The sequence below is a fragment of the Pleurodeles waltl genome, chromosome 10, assembly GCF_031143425.1.
Source record: "Pleurodeles waltl isolate 20211129_DDA chromosome 10, aPleWal1.hap1.20221129, whole genome shotgun sequence".
NCBI lineage: Eukaryota > Metazoa > Chordata > Amphibia > Caudata > Salamandridae > Pleurodeles > Pleurodeles waltl.
The window spans coordinates 893602691-893617896 of NC_090449.1; the positions used below are offsets into that span (position 1 = coordinate 893602691).

Below are 15206 nucleotides of genomic sequence, written 5' to 3' on the forward strand. Positions count from 1 at the left end.
GAAGGAGCAGATTACCTGAATGTTTTCTTTGTAATTCTTCTTCACCCAGGGGATAAATTCCAACCTAGCCATTCTCAACATAGCTTAATACATGTACTTGTGTACTCGAACTGCACGATTGTACATATGACCTTCTATAACTGATGATATTGATCCTTCTGCTATCATGTCTACTTCAATGCAGGGTCGCAAAGGCCAGCATCTTGAAAACGTTTTCCACAAATGGATATGACAATGCAAAAGGAGTGAAAGGTTGCCCATACGAAGAATGATTCTGTTGTACATTGTTTTTTTTTTCTCAAATCTTTTTTTATTAATTTACAACAATAAATGGAAGCTCATTGATTCACAAACAGTAATTGCAATTGGAGATGATCCACTAATTCAACATGGTTTCTCAATTAAAAGAATATTATATGACATAAAGCATAGCCATCTGGTTCCAATGTATCACCTGGTACTTCTCAATCATAGTAGTGGTGGGATTATAGGGACTGAAGGCTGGAGGGGGGCTAAGGGGAGATGGGTGTTGTGAATCCCTGTCAGATATATCTCCTTGTTCGTGAAGCCTTGTATACCTGCACATCATATCCAAAAATGAGTACTAGAGCGTGTATTATTTGAGTTGAACTGTTCCCATGGCTTACAAGTGATACTAGTCTAATAATAGGAAATGATGTAGGCAGTGTGTGTTGTTCAGGGCAGATGAGTGTCATTTGTGGCCTCAATGTTCACTATGTAAGTGTCCCAGTGTTCCCCCCAGCCCGAGCCATGCCTTTGGTTCTTAGCTCACGTAGCATGCTGGCTTCCGCTCGTGCCCATTGTAGCAGTGTCATCAACCATTTGTCCTTGTCAGGTGGCATGGCTGATTTTCATTGCATGGCAAGTTGCCTCTTAAACAGGACAAACGCCAGGTTGATGAACCTGTGTAGGTGTTTTATCACCTTGGGCTTTGGACAAGGAGGCAAGGCATGGGGGTGGGATTTAGTGCATTACCAGTGGTCTCCTCTGTAATTATATTAATCTCCATCCACCTTGATGTCAGGGGTGGACAATCCCAAACCATGTGACAGAAACTGGCTTCAGTAACCTGCATCTCAGGCATTCTGGTGTTGATGACGCAAATATGTGTTTAATCTGTTGAGGGGTGAGGTGCGTTTGGTTTGTGTAGTAAAATTGTCTGAAGAGAAATCTAGGGTTCCTAGAGACATCTTTTAAAATTTGTAGGACCTTTGTCCATGTCTTATGTTCTAGTGGTTGTGGAAGAGCCCTGTTCCATTTTGCGAGTGCTTTCTCCGTTTCTAGTAGTTCCGTGTTTAGCAATGCAATATATAAGGTTGTTATTGCTCTATGCATACCACAATGAGGAGTATGGTTAAGACAGGGGATTGAGGGGGCTCCATCTCTCTCTTTCCCCATGTAGTTGCCAGGGTGTGTTGAATAGCAAAATAGGCTAAACATTGATCTGCACCTAGATCATATTTGTCCAGAATGTTAGCAACCTGCAAGAGGGTACCTGATTATAACCAAATCCTGCCGCTTTCCATTGTGTCAAGTCCTGTTGGGCAGCGACTTCCCTCACTGCTGGTAATTGATCCAGTGGAATTTGTGGGGAGTAGGGGATATTGGAGTTGTGTCCTTTAATAAACTGCCACCAGCACACACGTGCTACCATCATCAGGCTCGAGCCTTTTTGGGGAGGACAGGCGCAATCTGTGAGCCTGGTATACACGCTCATATCGCCGAGCTCTGACTGCCGATCGTTCAGCATTTGGCATGGTTCCAACCAACGCATTACCCATTGTAGTTGGGCAGCTGCATCGTATAACTGACAATTAGACACCCTCATTCTACCTTCAATAAGTGGTCTATGTGCTGTGGTTAGAGCTACTCTTTGATGATCTGTTTCCCAGATCAGAGACAGTAATAGCCTGCTCAATTCACGAAAAAAGCCCTTTGGGAGAACTATTGGCAGAGCAGCAAAAAATACAACAGTCGTGGGAGCACCAACATTTTGGCCACAGCCACCTGACCCATTGGAGATAGTGGCAGTGATCCCCAGAAGGAGATCAACTCCCACGTCAATATTGCCCTCCTTAATTGCTGTGTCTGTATGATAGATTTGCACCCCTAAGTATTTAAATGTGTCTCAGCACCATTTAAGTCAGTTTGCCGACACTGTAGACCTCTGGGATTCGTGGATCAGAGTGGGGGTCTGTCGTACGTTGCTTTATGCTTCCGCCTGATCTCAGTTGCTTTTGCATAGACAGCTTGATCCATAGCCACTACACTTGTCACCAAATGCAATGATTCCCTTATTAACTATAACTGTTCCAAAATTTCAGAAACAGTTGTCAGTTCAGTTGCAGAGGCATTAATGGTGGGCAAGTAGCCAATGGAATCCTATGATACATTAACTAGGTCTCTAGTACTGATGTTAAACCCTGTCCAACTTGGTATTATCTGTGTGAGGCTTGCTTCTTGTAATGTAACAACCCAGATTATGTTCTTATTTTGTGCAAGCTATACACTTGACTTGATGAGTTGTCCCCTTACCAGTAAGAGTCTCTTCCATCCTATTAATGTTATCCCCTGCTAAGTTAGTGAAGACATGAGGCTAAATGTCGACTAGAAGAACAATTTGAGATCCCATGGCCAAGTCTGTTTAGAGTTCGAATGATTTCAACATTGCCTGTCACCATTTTTACGGCGTATGGAAGAAACAATTCCTGTTTGGGGGGCAGGGGGTTTCTGCTGGCCATTTGTGACTGCATATATAATGTCCTTAATGAATGGTTGCATAAGTAAGGCAACCCTTTTGGATGGCTTGTGTTTTCAGGCTCTCCAATCAGAAGTTGTAATAGGAACCGTTTACGGTAATCAGGCACTGTAAATTATTCTTTATCAATGTCTGATGTATTATATGGCCACGGTGTTGATGTCAAGTTTGTTTTAATCATTGTTTTTATGTACAATGATGTTTGATCAATGATCTTGTTCATGTCTGTTGCCTTAACCTCTAAAACTGATAATTCTCGTTTTAAACTCTGGTTTTCTCTTACACTGTCCTGTAGCATGACACTATCAGGTTGGGTCAATAATTTTCCTTGATTGTCTAGGAATATGTGGAGGCTGTCACCAAACTTGGAATCTCATGTTCTTCTAATATGCTTCTTGGTTGATTCGTCTATTCCCTAAATTCCTCTGCGAGTCATGAGTGTTTCAAGCCTTTCATTGAGAGTTGTCACACACATTACCTCTTTGTTAGGAAAAATCACAGTTCTAATGCATTGAAATAGTCCTCATATGCTTAATCTCTCATATTTTTGTAGTGATCATTGGTTTGAATGCTAGATGCATGATCTTCCTCTTTTGCTTTAACCCTTGAATAGGTCTTATAACAAGATGCATGATAATGGGCTTCTGCAACAACTATGTCCCTACTACAAACTGCTAAGATCTTTGAATCCCAATTAATGGTTGCACAATCTTGAAGCCTTTTGTCAACTCTAAGCTCCGTGGCCTTGATTAATTTCTCACACGTTGATGTTCCCTTGTAGCATTTTAACTTTGCACAAAATAAACTTGCTTCAGCATACAAGTTTGACTTTAATGATGTTCTTCTGTTTAAGCGTTTACTTGTGCACTCACTCGTTCCAGCATCATCACTGACACTTGGTTCAGCTTTTTGCTTAATAGTCTGTAAATCTCTCTTCTTAGTAAACAGGCTCCTGCGCTTCCTGTGGTAAAATGCATGGGGAACCGTTTTGCTTTTCACATTTCTTGCAATGTCTAACAGTGGAATGTGATTCTTACTTGAGCTACCTCTAACAAAGTTTTCCATGATGAGTAGCCCTGCGGGCTAGCTAGCGCAACTCCATGTTGGACATCTGACCATAAATGAATTATACTCTCGGGATCAGAGGGACAGGATATGCTTGTTTCAGTCTTCATCATGATGCTGCACGGTCATTCACCATCAGCTCTGGAAAAATAAATTATTTAAAACATTTTTACTTTTTACTTGGTGTACTTAATATCATCATCATTACTATTATAATTATCAATTGATAGCACATTTACTGTAATAGTAATTTCTAATAACATTCACAATAATAAAAAATTATGAAGAAATTCCATTTACATCTAGGTATCTTGAAAGTGGAGTGGTAACTCACAAAAGCCAAAGAGTTATGACTTGCTATCACATATTTTCCATCTCTAGGCGTTCATACCTTTCCAATAAATCATATTAGAACCCATTCCCCTAAATGGTACCGATAACATGGTTGGCTCAAGGCCTAAAGGGAGAAGTTGCTGACGCAGCAACTTAAATATTTTAGGTGAGTGCCTAGTGAGATGGGGCAAGGCGAGTAATATGAGGCAGAATCAGGTGGGTGGAGAAGGTGCAGTAGTCTGACAAAAGCTAAAGGAATAGTATTGAACCTGATGTTGCATATCTATCTTACATCATCATTTTTACTGTTTAAATCTGCAATAAAACCACACTAAAAAGTATTTTTGCAGTTTTCCTGTGCTATATATAAAGCTCTCAATTCTGCCTGTCTGACTCCGGAAAATGCTATGTTCCTCCTCCCAGATGTTGGTCAATCTTGTCTGTTGATAGTCTTTCTCAGATGAACAATGTGAGAAAATGGGATATAGTTAATAAAAAGTGGACTCCACATGCTTATCCAACAGCCTGATACATTAAGGGACTTTGCTCTATCTGTCCAGTTGGGTAACTACCTTCATACACCCAGAGTTTACAGAATTATTTTTATGCCTCTCTCCACAGGACACAGTGCAAAGGCATTCCGAAGAAGGACATGTCACAAACGAATTACAGTGCAACAGTTATATTTATGTAAAGCTACCAAAAAGGTGGCAACAAGAATTTGCAGTGAGCATTTACCTATGTGGAATTTGTCTGCACATACCATTAACATCTGGGCCAGGTGGTTCACTGGACTAATGGGGCAACTGGTGGAATCTATCTGACCTCATGATCTCAGGTTTGAATCCAGGTGGACACACAGCCGTTCATCTGTCCGAGGTTGATAAAATGAGTACTGAGTTGAGTAACAATAAATAATCAAATTCTCCAGGGTGAATGTGCACTTTCGAAATACATGTTATGTTAACTGACACACACACACACACAGAAAATATTACCCAAAAAAAGAAATTGTTTCATCAACAATTTAAGTAGGATTTTATCTACATCTTTTAAATATTATCATGCTTTTTATTTAATAAATATGCACTTGGACTTGGAGAAAGAAATGTACGGTGTTTATATACATCTTAATAGTGTGGATTTCCCAGTCGTCAGCAATAACTTATCAGGAATGCTGAAGGATAGTATGACACTAATTCAAATAATAACTCTGCACACACTTTATAGTACCACATACAAATACTCCATAGATAACAGCTTATTCCTCTCTGCTCATGCTTAATTCTTTTTTTATAAATTACTCCTCAGTGCCCTCCGAAAAAAAAAAAAAAAAAAAACTACTTCACCACAAGAGCTAAAATCAAAATGCCATGCACTATTGATCTCTCAACTGGGCACCTCAGCCAACCACTGTACAACTGCAAGCAATATTTCACTCTACAACTTGATTGGAATGATCAAAGAAAAAAATGACCAAAACACACCCATAGTATAGTAAAAGACTTTCACTGATTACCATTACAAGCAATTTTGAGATGTAATGTATACTGCCTTCAGATGAATGGCTTTCAAAGCCATTCATCTGAAGAATCCCCCTTACCTATTCTATTTAAAGACAAGCAAGTGCATTACTTTCAGTAATGCTCTTATTGGTGTATAGTCTCTTAGAGCGGATTTCTCACTTTTTGAATATTGCCCAGGCGTCAGACTGGATGTAGAAAATCCTAAGCAGTACTCCTGCACGCCTGTAGGTGGCATTGTGCAGTTCTGCACCAATGCCATGCCGCTAAACATGTGGAGACACATATAGGAGTCACCCATGCATGCTGAGGTCAACTGCTTTCTAGGCTGTCCGCGCCTCCAGACGCAGAGCCCAACAGAAGATTGGTCCGTAATAGTGTCCAGATCTATAGACCTGTGACCTTTTTAGATGGAAGAGAGCCTAATTCACAGAATAGGGTGGTGGGAGGGTTGGTGAGGAAACTGTGGTTAGAATATTCAGAGAGTGTTACCAAAGGTAAACAGCTTTGTCGTCTGATGGATACTTCTAACCACAGATTCCTCACCTTTTGAATAGACACCAAAACAGTGGCTCCCTCGAGGGGTGTCTGAATACGTTCAAACCAGAAAGTCCTGCTGGACTGAGCATGCAAAATGTCCTTTTCGTCGGATGTGCCTGTCCAAAGCCCATGTAGGAGCCTGGCAAATGTCCAAAAGAGCCACTCCGCATGCCAGTGCAGTGGTAGCAGTTGCGTTGAGGCCCCATGTCTACTGATGGCTGCTTCTTAGCCAATGTGTTAATCAGGCTTTGAAACAGAGGCTCAGATGCTCAACACCAGTTTATCTGGGAAGAATGTTGTGTATGGCGGTTCGATAGAGAGGGCTTGTAGATCACTCACCCTCCCTATCAAAGTCTTTAGAATAAGGAGCCTTAATGGACAGCTGTGCAGTAGTTCAAAGGGAGTATACTTTAGGCATATGACAACAAGATTCAGGTCTGACTTGGGCATGATGGAGGGTGTGGGTGGAAACAAATGTTGCAGTCCTTAAAAAAAAAAATGCATCACAACGAAGAGAGGGCTGGTCCTCAACCACAAAAATGCCAAATCAAATTCTTGCTGGGTTAGAGAAAACACTAAAAGTAACACATAACACAGTTTGGCTTGAAGTGGGTCATCTAAGGAGTACTTCACCAAACCACAAACTTGTCCCAGTGGCATTCATACCCTAATTTTGTGTTGGGACACTTGACTGCGATAATGACATCAACTACTTCAGGAAAAAGGTTGAATGAAGTCAACTGCTGCTGCTCAATCTTTAAGCAAGGAGATGAAAATTGCTTATATCTGGGTTCAGGACCCTGCCCTATTTCTGTAACAAAAGAGCCTGATTGGATGCTCATGCCCAGGAGTTCTGGGTATGACTCTCTACTTGACCAATCCAGTGCCACTAGGATGACTTAAATCCGGTTATACCTGATCTTTAGAACTCGGGGACAGGAGAGGTAGTTGTAGAAAGGTGTACTGGAGTCCCAACTCTACTCTAGGCAGAATGCGTCTTTGAGACAGAGCCCATTTGAGAAGTTTAACATGCAAAAATGCTCACATTGCACGTGGTCGCAAAGAGATCGAGTCAAGGTTCTCCCCATTTGCTGAAGTGACCTTGCGCCACCTCCTGGTGTAGCTGCCATTCATGATCATGTAGGTGTCAGCGGACCAGTTTGTCTGTCCTCATGTGCATATAGCCTGCCAGGTGGTGTGCCACAAAGAAAATTCCCTGATGTTCAAGCCACTTCCAGAGGCATAGCACCTCCTGACATAAGGTCCCTGACCACACTCTTTCCTGCTTGTTGCAGTACCATATGGTGGTGCTGCTGTCCGTGAGCACCTGCACCAGTCTTCCTCTGATGGATGGCAGGAAGGCTTTCAGCGCCAAACAACTGGCATGTGACTTTGTGGGATTGATGTTGATTTGAGTCTTTGCCAGGGATCAGCTGCCTCAGATCTTCCCATCTTCCAGATGGCTTCCCCAAACTAGATGGGATGCATCGGTCACCACTATTAGCTTTGGGTGGGTCAGGGTCTGACGCTGACCCAACTGCGGTCTATCAGTCACCACTGCTGACTTTTTGCAGTCTCCTGAAATCTCGGCATAGTCGGACAGATCCCCCTGATGCTGTGCCCACTGGGACTTCAGAGCTCACTACAGAGCCTGTATATGCAATCTGGCATGATTTACCAGCAGGATTTAGGGGGTCATGTGCCCCAACAGCCGCAGAGTCATCCTCACTGACATACAGGACAGACGCTGAAACATCGGGATCATAGCCCAAAAGTCCTGGACTCTTCGCTCCAGGAGTAAGGCAAGTAAATGCACTGTGTTCAGAATAGCTCAGAGGAATGGAAGTGTCCGTGAAGGAGTCAGGCATGACTTTGACACATTGATAGTGAACCCCAACATTGTTAAGAGGCTATCGTCTGGAGGTGGATGATGGTTGTCTGGGACGAGCCAGCCTTCAGAAGTCAGATTTTGAAGTAGGAGAAGACTGGAATCTGCAACCACCGCCATTACTTATGCGCACAACCAAACGGAACTGGTGAGGCCAAAGGGAAGAACAGATAACTGAAAATGCTCCTGACCCACTGGGAGCTGGAGTTAACACTTTGTGGGCCTGCAGGATGGGGATGTGGACTGCAGGTCCAATGCTACCATTCAGTCTCCAGGTTCGAAGCCTGGCAAAACCTAGGCTTCCATTTTGAACTTGTTCCTTCACAGAATGGCATTGAGAGAGCAAAGGTCTCTATGGGTTGCGGGGGGCTCTGTCCTCCTTTGGCACCAGAAAGTAGCAGGAGCACAGCCAGTTCCTAGTTCTGATGCAGGCACCCTGTCTATGGCTCTTTTGGGCAGAAGGGTTTGCACTTCCTGCGGTAAAACGGCCAGACATTCCTCCATCAGTTGTCCCCAGGGTGGTGGAAGTTCTGTGCGGTGCCAACACGTGGGAGGGGATAACTCTGCCAAATAATTTGCAGGACCCCCTTGTCCAAAGAGACTGCTTGCCGCCTTGGGAGAAAATGCTAGATCTTGCCTCCCACCAGGTGGTTGTAGCAGGAAGAATAATAAATAAGTGCTGCAGCTGCAGGGCTGGGGATGGGACTACTCACTGCCCATGATGTATGTGGATGCCATAGCTTTGGCCACAAAAAGGCTGTTGGGTCTGCTGGGCGGGCTGAATGGGTGGGTCCAGGCAGCACTAAAAGCTGCTACTATGGCCAGGGAGGAGGAAAAAATTACTTGTTGGAGCAGACAGGCTCCAGGAGCATGCCATGGACTTGCTATCTTTAAAGTGCTTGAGGGATGAGTCTGCCTTCTCACTGAAGAGGCAAGAGCTATCAAAGGGCCAGTCCAATAGGAAAGATTGTACATCACCGGAAAAGCTCATAGTTCTCATCTGTTACACCGGTACCACTGCTTGACCAAGGCCATCTGTAGTATCTAACCCATGGTGAATTGTAAATTTAGTTGTATGGAGGCAACCCTGAATGACTTGCTTAATGGTGGGGCGAAGGTCCTTTGGTACAGCAGGTATTATCTAGCGACTTAGTCCTAAAAGGCATGAGTATATCCGCCCAGTAGGCGGATATACAAATTCCAGGCGAGTGGAGGAGAACATGCATTTCCCAAAGCTTTCAAGGCGCTTGGGTTCTCTAACTGGTTGGTTGGTAGAATACGTTTTTGGGTTGACCTTGCTTGTAGAAGCTTGGCCACTAAGCTTTCTGGCATTGGGTTCTGAAATAGGAAAGCCAGGTCACCCAGGGGAAGGCGGTGACACTTCATTATCTGCTTATTTATTGTTTGTCTTGAACATGGCTTTACCCACGTCCCAAAAAGGGTGTCTGTGAGGGCCTCATTGAAAGTCTCAGAAATAATCTGTCCAGGTTTGAAGACGTCAGTGACAATATCGATTTCACATCATAGTATGTAACTGAAGGTCAAGAACATCGGCCGCCCTTTGCATCACAACTGCACAGAAGGCACTTTCCTCAGTAGCTGGCCGAGGAGAGACCAGCCAAGTGTTAGAAAAAGCATCTTCTCCATTGTCATCTTGTAGCTCATCATACCAGTTATCATTGCAGCAAATTCATCCCCTTTATCATAGCGATAGTTAACAGAATCTGTGCCAAAATGACTGTGGATGATCTGGACCCTTTCTTGAGGCAAGGGCAAAGTGTAAGAGTCTAATGTGTTGCAGAAAGGCTGAGGCACAGTAGGATCATGGCATGACCTTAGTTGAAATGGAGTCATCTCGGCGTCGAACAGCACTATCGGTTGAGCTAGGCTGTCCGGTGTTGATACCGTTGGCTTTTGCGTCTGATCCAAGGTTCGGAATGGGTTGTTGCACCAAGGCCAATATCAGCACTGAAGCCAGTGCTGGGCCTGAAACAGGTCCAGAGGTTCCAGCTGGCACAGAGGGAAGACCCGCCAGCAGAGTCCCAGTCAGAGGTCCATCAGATCCCTTGGGGCCGAAGGCGTGCAAGATGGAGCCAGCAGTGTGCCGAATAAACACAGCCAGTGGTGTCTGGTACTCCAAATATTAGGTGGGGCAACAACTGACCAGCAATGCCTTTAAGGTCAACGCCAAAGCTGTCAGTCATGGCTCATTATAAACAGTATTCATAACAGACCACGACTGAGAGCTCTGGCATTGAGACTAAAGGCAGAGCGAGTCTCTTATAGTACTTTTCAGTGGGCTATAAATAAAAATGTACTTACCCACTATATGCGCTGGATTGCCTCCTCCGGTCCTTGTGCTTTAGTCCCTCTGCACTGGTTTGCAGCAATTCTCACCAACCCATACGCTGCTCTCATGCTGCTGATAATGTTAAGCAGCATGACAGCAGCGCTATGACTGGCTGGAGCGGGCTTCCTCACCGCTATCGCAGGCACTGGGGCCTGTGTCTGGTCTCCACCCAGCTGTCTAGGACAGGTGGGTGAAGAGGTTTAAAATGTGCATGTTAGTCTGGCCGTCACAAGACAGCCGGCCAAAATGACATGCTCGCTCTAAACCTTTGGAGTGAGCACCACTCCCCTGCTGGCAGTCAGCAGCAGTGGCCCCGCTCATAAACACGGCTCGGCCTGGAGAAAGTGAAAAATAAAATAGTAATAAATAAATTTTATTACCATTTTATTTTTCACCTTTGTGGAGTGGGCAGCGGTGGCGTGGAGGGGTTGGTGGTATAGCTCCTCCATCCTAATTGAGGGGCTGCAGCTGGTTGCAGCATAGCTTTGTGAATTTGTTGCGGTTTCGACAAAGGACCAGAAATCTCAGGTTGCACTGGGTTAATTAAGATTTGGACTCATCTCTGAAGGGGATCAAGTCGTAAGCAAGACTTAGAGACACGTTTATAGCCTAGATTGTTAGTGTTGCGGGAAGCACAGATAACTGAAACTTGAACTTCTTATGGTTCTTTTTGACTTACCCGAGGACTTCGACCGTGATGAAGATTTGTTGTGGGAGCAGCTTCAGGTGTGGGAACGGTACCTTCCCTTTGACAGATATTGGTGTGGAGTCTTCCGGTTTGGTGACATGCAGCTTCACCCCACCACATGTTCCCTTCAGATTCATCAAGGTGCAGTCACCACAGGCCTTGACGTTGTGGTCCGATGCCAATCTTCATAGACAAATATGATGGGGATGTGTCACAGAAGTTTGTTTGCAACAGTCCCTGCAGCGTTTAAACCCTGTGGTTTTAGGGGGTGCCATTTTCCTTGAACACTGGTTTTAAAATAGTTAACATTTTTAGCAAAAGTAGTCTCATGAAGAAATGAGGGGTAGCTTCAGATCTGCGTCTAGTGGTCCAGAAAGACAGGAACTGATGTCATTGTGCAGGGGTGGTGCTTATATGCAGCTCCAAATGTTACCTCAAGAGTGGAACGATGGTGCAGAAACATGCAACACTACCTACTGACATGCAAGGGCATTGCTAAATATATTCTGGATCCAGTCTGATGCCTGGAGAATATTCAAAAGGTGAGGAATCTGCTGCTAGAAGAATACAACAGAAGGAAGATTACGAGGTTTAAAAAGGCAAAGACCCCCTCTTTCTAGAGACAGCACAATTCAAAATATGCTTAGCCAACGGCATTGATAAATATATTCAGGTTACAATCTGATGCCTGGAGAATATTCAAAAGGTGAGGAACCTGCTGTTAGAAGAATCCAACAGAAGGAAGATTACGAGGTTCAAAGAGCAAAGACCCCCACCTTCTAGACACAGGACAATTCAATGCTTAGCCATGTGAAACTTTCTCAGGCACGCCCCCTGCTCCCATGCAGTGGCACTCTTACCAAACACCTGAGCTATATGACAAACATTCCCTCTTTCAGAAAAGCTCTCAACACTAATTTTTCCTTACACATCAATTAGCTCAACAGAAAGCTATACAGGCCAGAAGTAAAGGACACTTCTGAAATGAGATAGCAACCACCCTGAGTACTATTTTTGTACCCCTCCCTCATAATTATGTTATCACGGTTGGATTTGGCTTGTACTAATTTCTCTTGTCCATGTAAGGTGCGCTAATATCACTTGGTGAGGTCTGAGCTACGTAAAACTCTTAAAACAACAAATATATCTGCTACAGTCTTGTCTCACACTGAAAATGATGGCAGCCGTACATTAAAAAAATCACGAGCAATAGCAATTGATTAAAACACAGGATAGCTCATTATATCAAAAGGTGTACTTAGGAAGCTGGCAGCGAAACAAATACTCTAGGTCATTCCAGTGGAAGCATCTCATAAACTTTTGTGTGCACTTTGGGTCTAGATTCCCTAAAATACCAGTATGATTCTCACAACTCGCTGGTAATTCTAGAACTAGAATTCTGGTTTGCACTTTCAATGCAGTGAGTAACAGCTGAGAACAGAAGTGCACAGATCTCGCCAATAGTATTCTGCTGCTGGTGAAAAATTGGATTGAGTATATGGGAATTAACTAGATCAATATGTTTGTATTTAAAGCAAACTTTTATACAGTATTTTGGGAGCAACGCTTTTGTATAGGTGGTCTTCGCTGGTTGGTTTCTCATACAGTGCAGCCAATAAGGTTTATTTGTTATTCGATAGAGTAGAAAGTTAGTTCCTGTCTGGTATGAAATATGCTGTGACTGCGAGCAACAAGAGTAGATTTCTGTCCTTTCCCTTCCTATCCCAAATACACAGGGACCGTAAACCTATACTATTGCGCTCTAGATATGAGCTTCTTTGTCTCCCATCCCACTAACACAATGATTTCTCACATGCAATAATAGAACTCATAAATATTGTGTAGTATATGCAATGCTTTTAAAAACACGCACCATATTTTACAGTCATTCCCATTGAATTAACCTATGTGCATCTCCACAGTGGTATTTCCCCATCATTCTTCTCAAAGTAATGTTCACAGTTTTTTCTGAACTTGCTGTATCTCAAACGGTCATCACGATCATTAGGTGTTGGACTAAAGCATGTTCTGCCCTGTAGAAAACGTATTGTCTAGCGAGAAAGTCCAATAATCTGTAGTAAGAAGAGGAACATGTTCACAATATCAATGTACAAATTTAGGGCTGCAAAGATGTATTCCTCTGGGCTCAAACTGTAACGGTGCTTTCCTCCTAGCATGATCTGGGTGTCCACCACAAGGTACTTAAAAGAAAACAGAAAAAAATACAGAACTTAGTTTTTGCTGTTTATGATTTAATTTTTAGCCAAATCATTTAGTCAAGGTTTGAAACACAGGTGAGGTCCGTATAAAACCAAACAGTGTAGCACATATCAATAAATCAGAATAAATGATATTACAAATAACAGTGATCACATTAACATACATTAAAAAAGATTTTAAAAATTTTAAATAACTCAATTCTTAGGGGAGGAAAGCAGTTGATGAGCTGCTGCTACTTTCTTAGTATTACAAATCAAAAACACTGGTCTTAAACTTAAATGTTAAATGTAATTGACAAGGAAGATATAATGCACTGCAAACAAATAATACAAGTTTCAAATCCTGGATACCCACATTACATAAATTGCACATTTTCGCTTTATCTGTGCAACTATTCCATTTTGCTGTCAGCTCATTTACTGGTAATAAAGCCATTCTAATAGTGTTCAAAAGCAACAAATTACATCACTTAGGTTCCACAGCAAATATTGCAGAGTTTTCTGTAACCAAAAGGAGGCAGCTATCACCCCGCATCTTCCATTTGATTCACAGAATTGTATGTCCAACCTTTGGCTTATTACACCAGATGTGTGCTTTAGAAAACTCTCAAGTTGAGTTTAAGAAAAGGAATCTAGTATATTCTGCTTTGTATCAAATCGAATTAAAGCATGTTTAAAATCTCTAGAAAATGAATAATTTCCCTGATTCTGAACCAAACATTTCTAGACACAAACCAAACCCTTAGTAAATCGACCCTTACCCTTCATGAGCTGGTGGCCCCATTGGATCACACTAGCCCGACCTTGCACATGACAGCTTATTAAACCAAATTCAAGTCTGAAAGTGGGAACAGGAACAGGCAAATTAAAATTGCACAACTTCCGCATAATTTGACCTTCCACTTAAGTTGGTTGATTGACTCTATAGCATACAGTAGCATCAGAGGGACCTTTACCTAATATACCAAGAGAAGGTGCAAAAAGTGCCTCCAACCCACTGTATTATAGAATGCTTCTAGACCACTGGCAAAAGTTAAAGCCTTGAAGCAATAGTGATTGATATGATCCTTTTCAATCAAACTGCTCAACATAATGTTTTCCAATTAGGGATATGATTTTACAACCTCCAACTTCTCCGAATCCAAATACAGCCATACTTGCCATATTTCCTACTTGAGCTATCCTTAAAGATTAATACTTTACTTTTTAAGATATTGATTTTCAAAAAATGACAGGAAGCAAACTGATGAAGTGAGGCTAATCAGGTTATATAAACCTAGGAATTAGGTCCATAATGATGATATCAGCATACATCAAACATCGTAACGATCGTCCACCAATACTAGGAGAATGTCCAGAAGGTCTGAAACATAAAATGAGAAACGGCAAGGGACCGAAAAAGAGCCCAGTTGGAATTATGGAAGAAAGGCACCCACCCAGCAACACCAGGCACCGTGTAGAGGAATGAAAGGCAATAACTAATGTCAGGAGACTCTGTGCCATGCCTAATGTCTTCAATTTTCTCCATACGGTTGGGTGATCTAACCTATCAAAAGCTGCTCTAAAATCAATAAATGTAGTGTATTCACTGGACCCATGAAAATACATGCTTTCCCATGATTATTTTCAGCATAAAGATGTTATCCATTGTGCAGTTTTTCTTCCTAAAAACTGCTTGCTGTACAGGAAGAATATTTTTCTCTTCTACCCATACTGAAAGATAATCAAGAATACTAATGGCAAAAATTATTCCTACTGCATCAAGAAGGGCAATTTGTTGTTAATTAGAAGGGAGGTTCCTGGGATCCTATTTATGTAACA

General features: G+C 42.6%; 1 protein-coding gene across 1 annotated transcript in view; it reads right to left on the bottom strand.

Annotated features, from left to right (window-relative positions):
- Positions 1–223: 223 nt before the first annotated feature.
- LOC138262003 (protein lifeguard 1-like) overlaps positions 224–15206 on the bottom strand; it is a 268022-nt gene continuing 253039 nt past the window's right edge. The window contains exon 10 of the mRNA XM_069211639.1: positions 224–13367. Within this exon, the coding sequence (XP_069067740.1) occupies positions 13218–13367 (150 nt within the window). The 3' untranslated portion in view covers positions 224–13217. The remainder of the gene's footprint in view (positions 13368–15206) is intronic.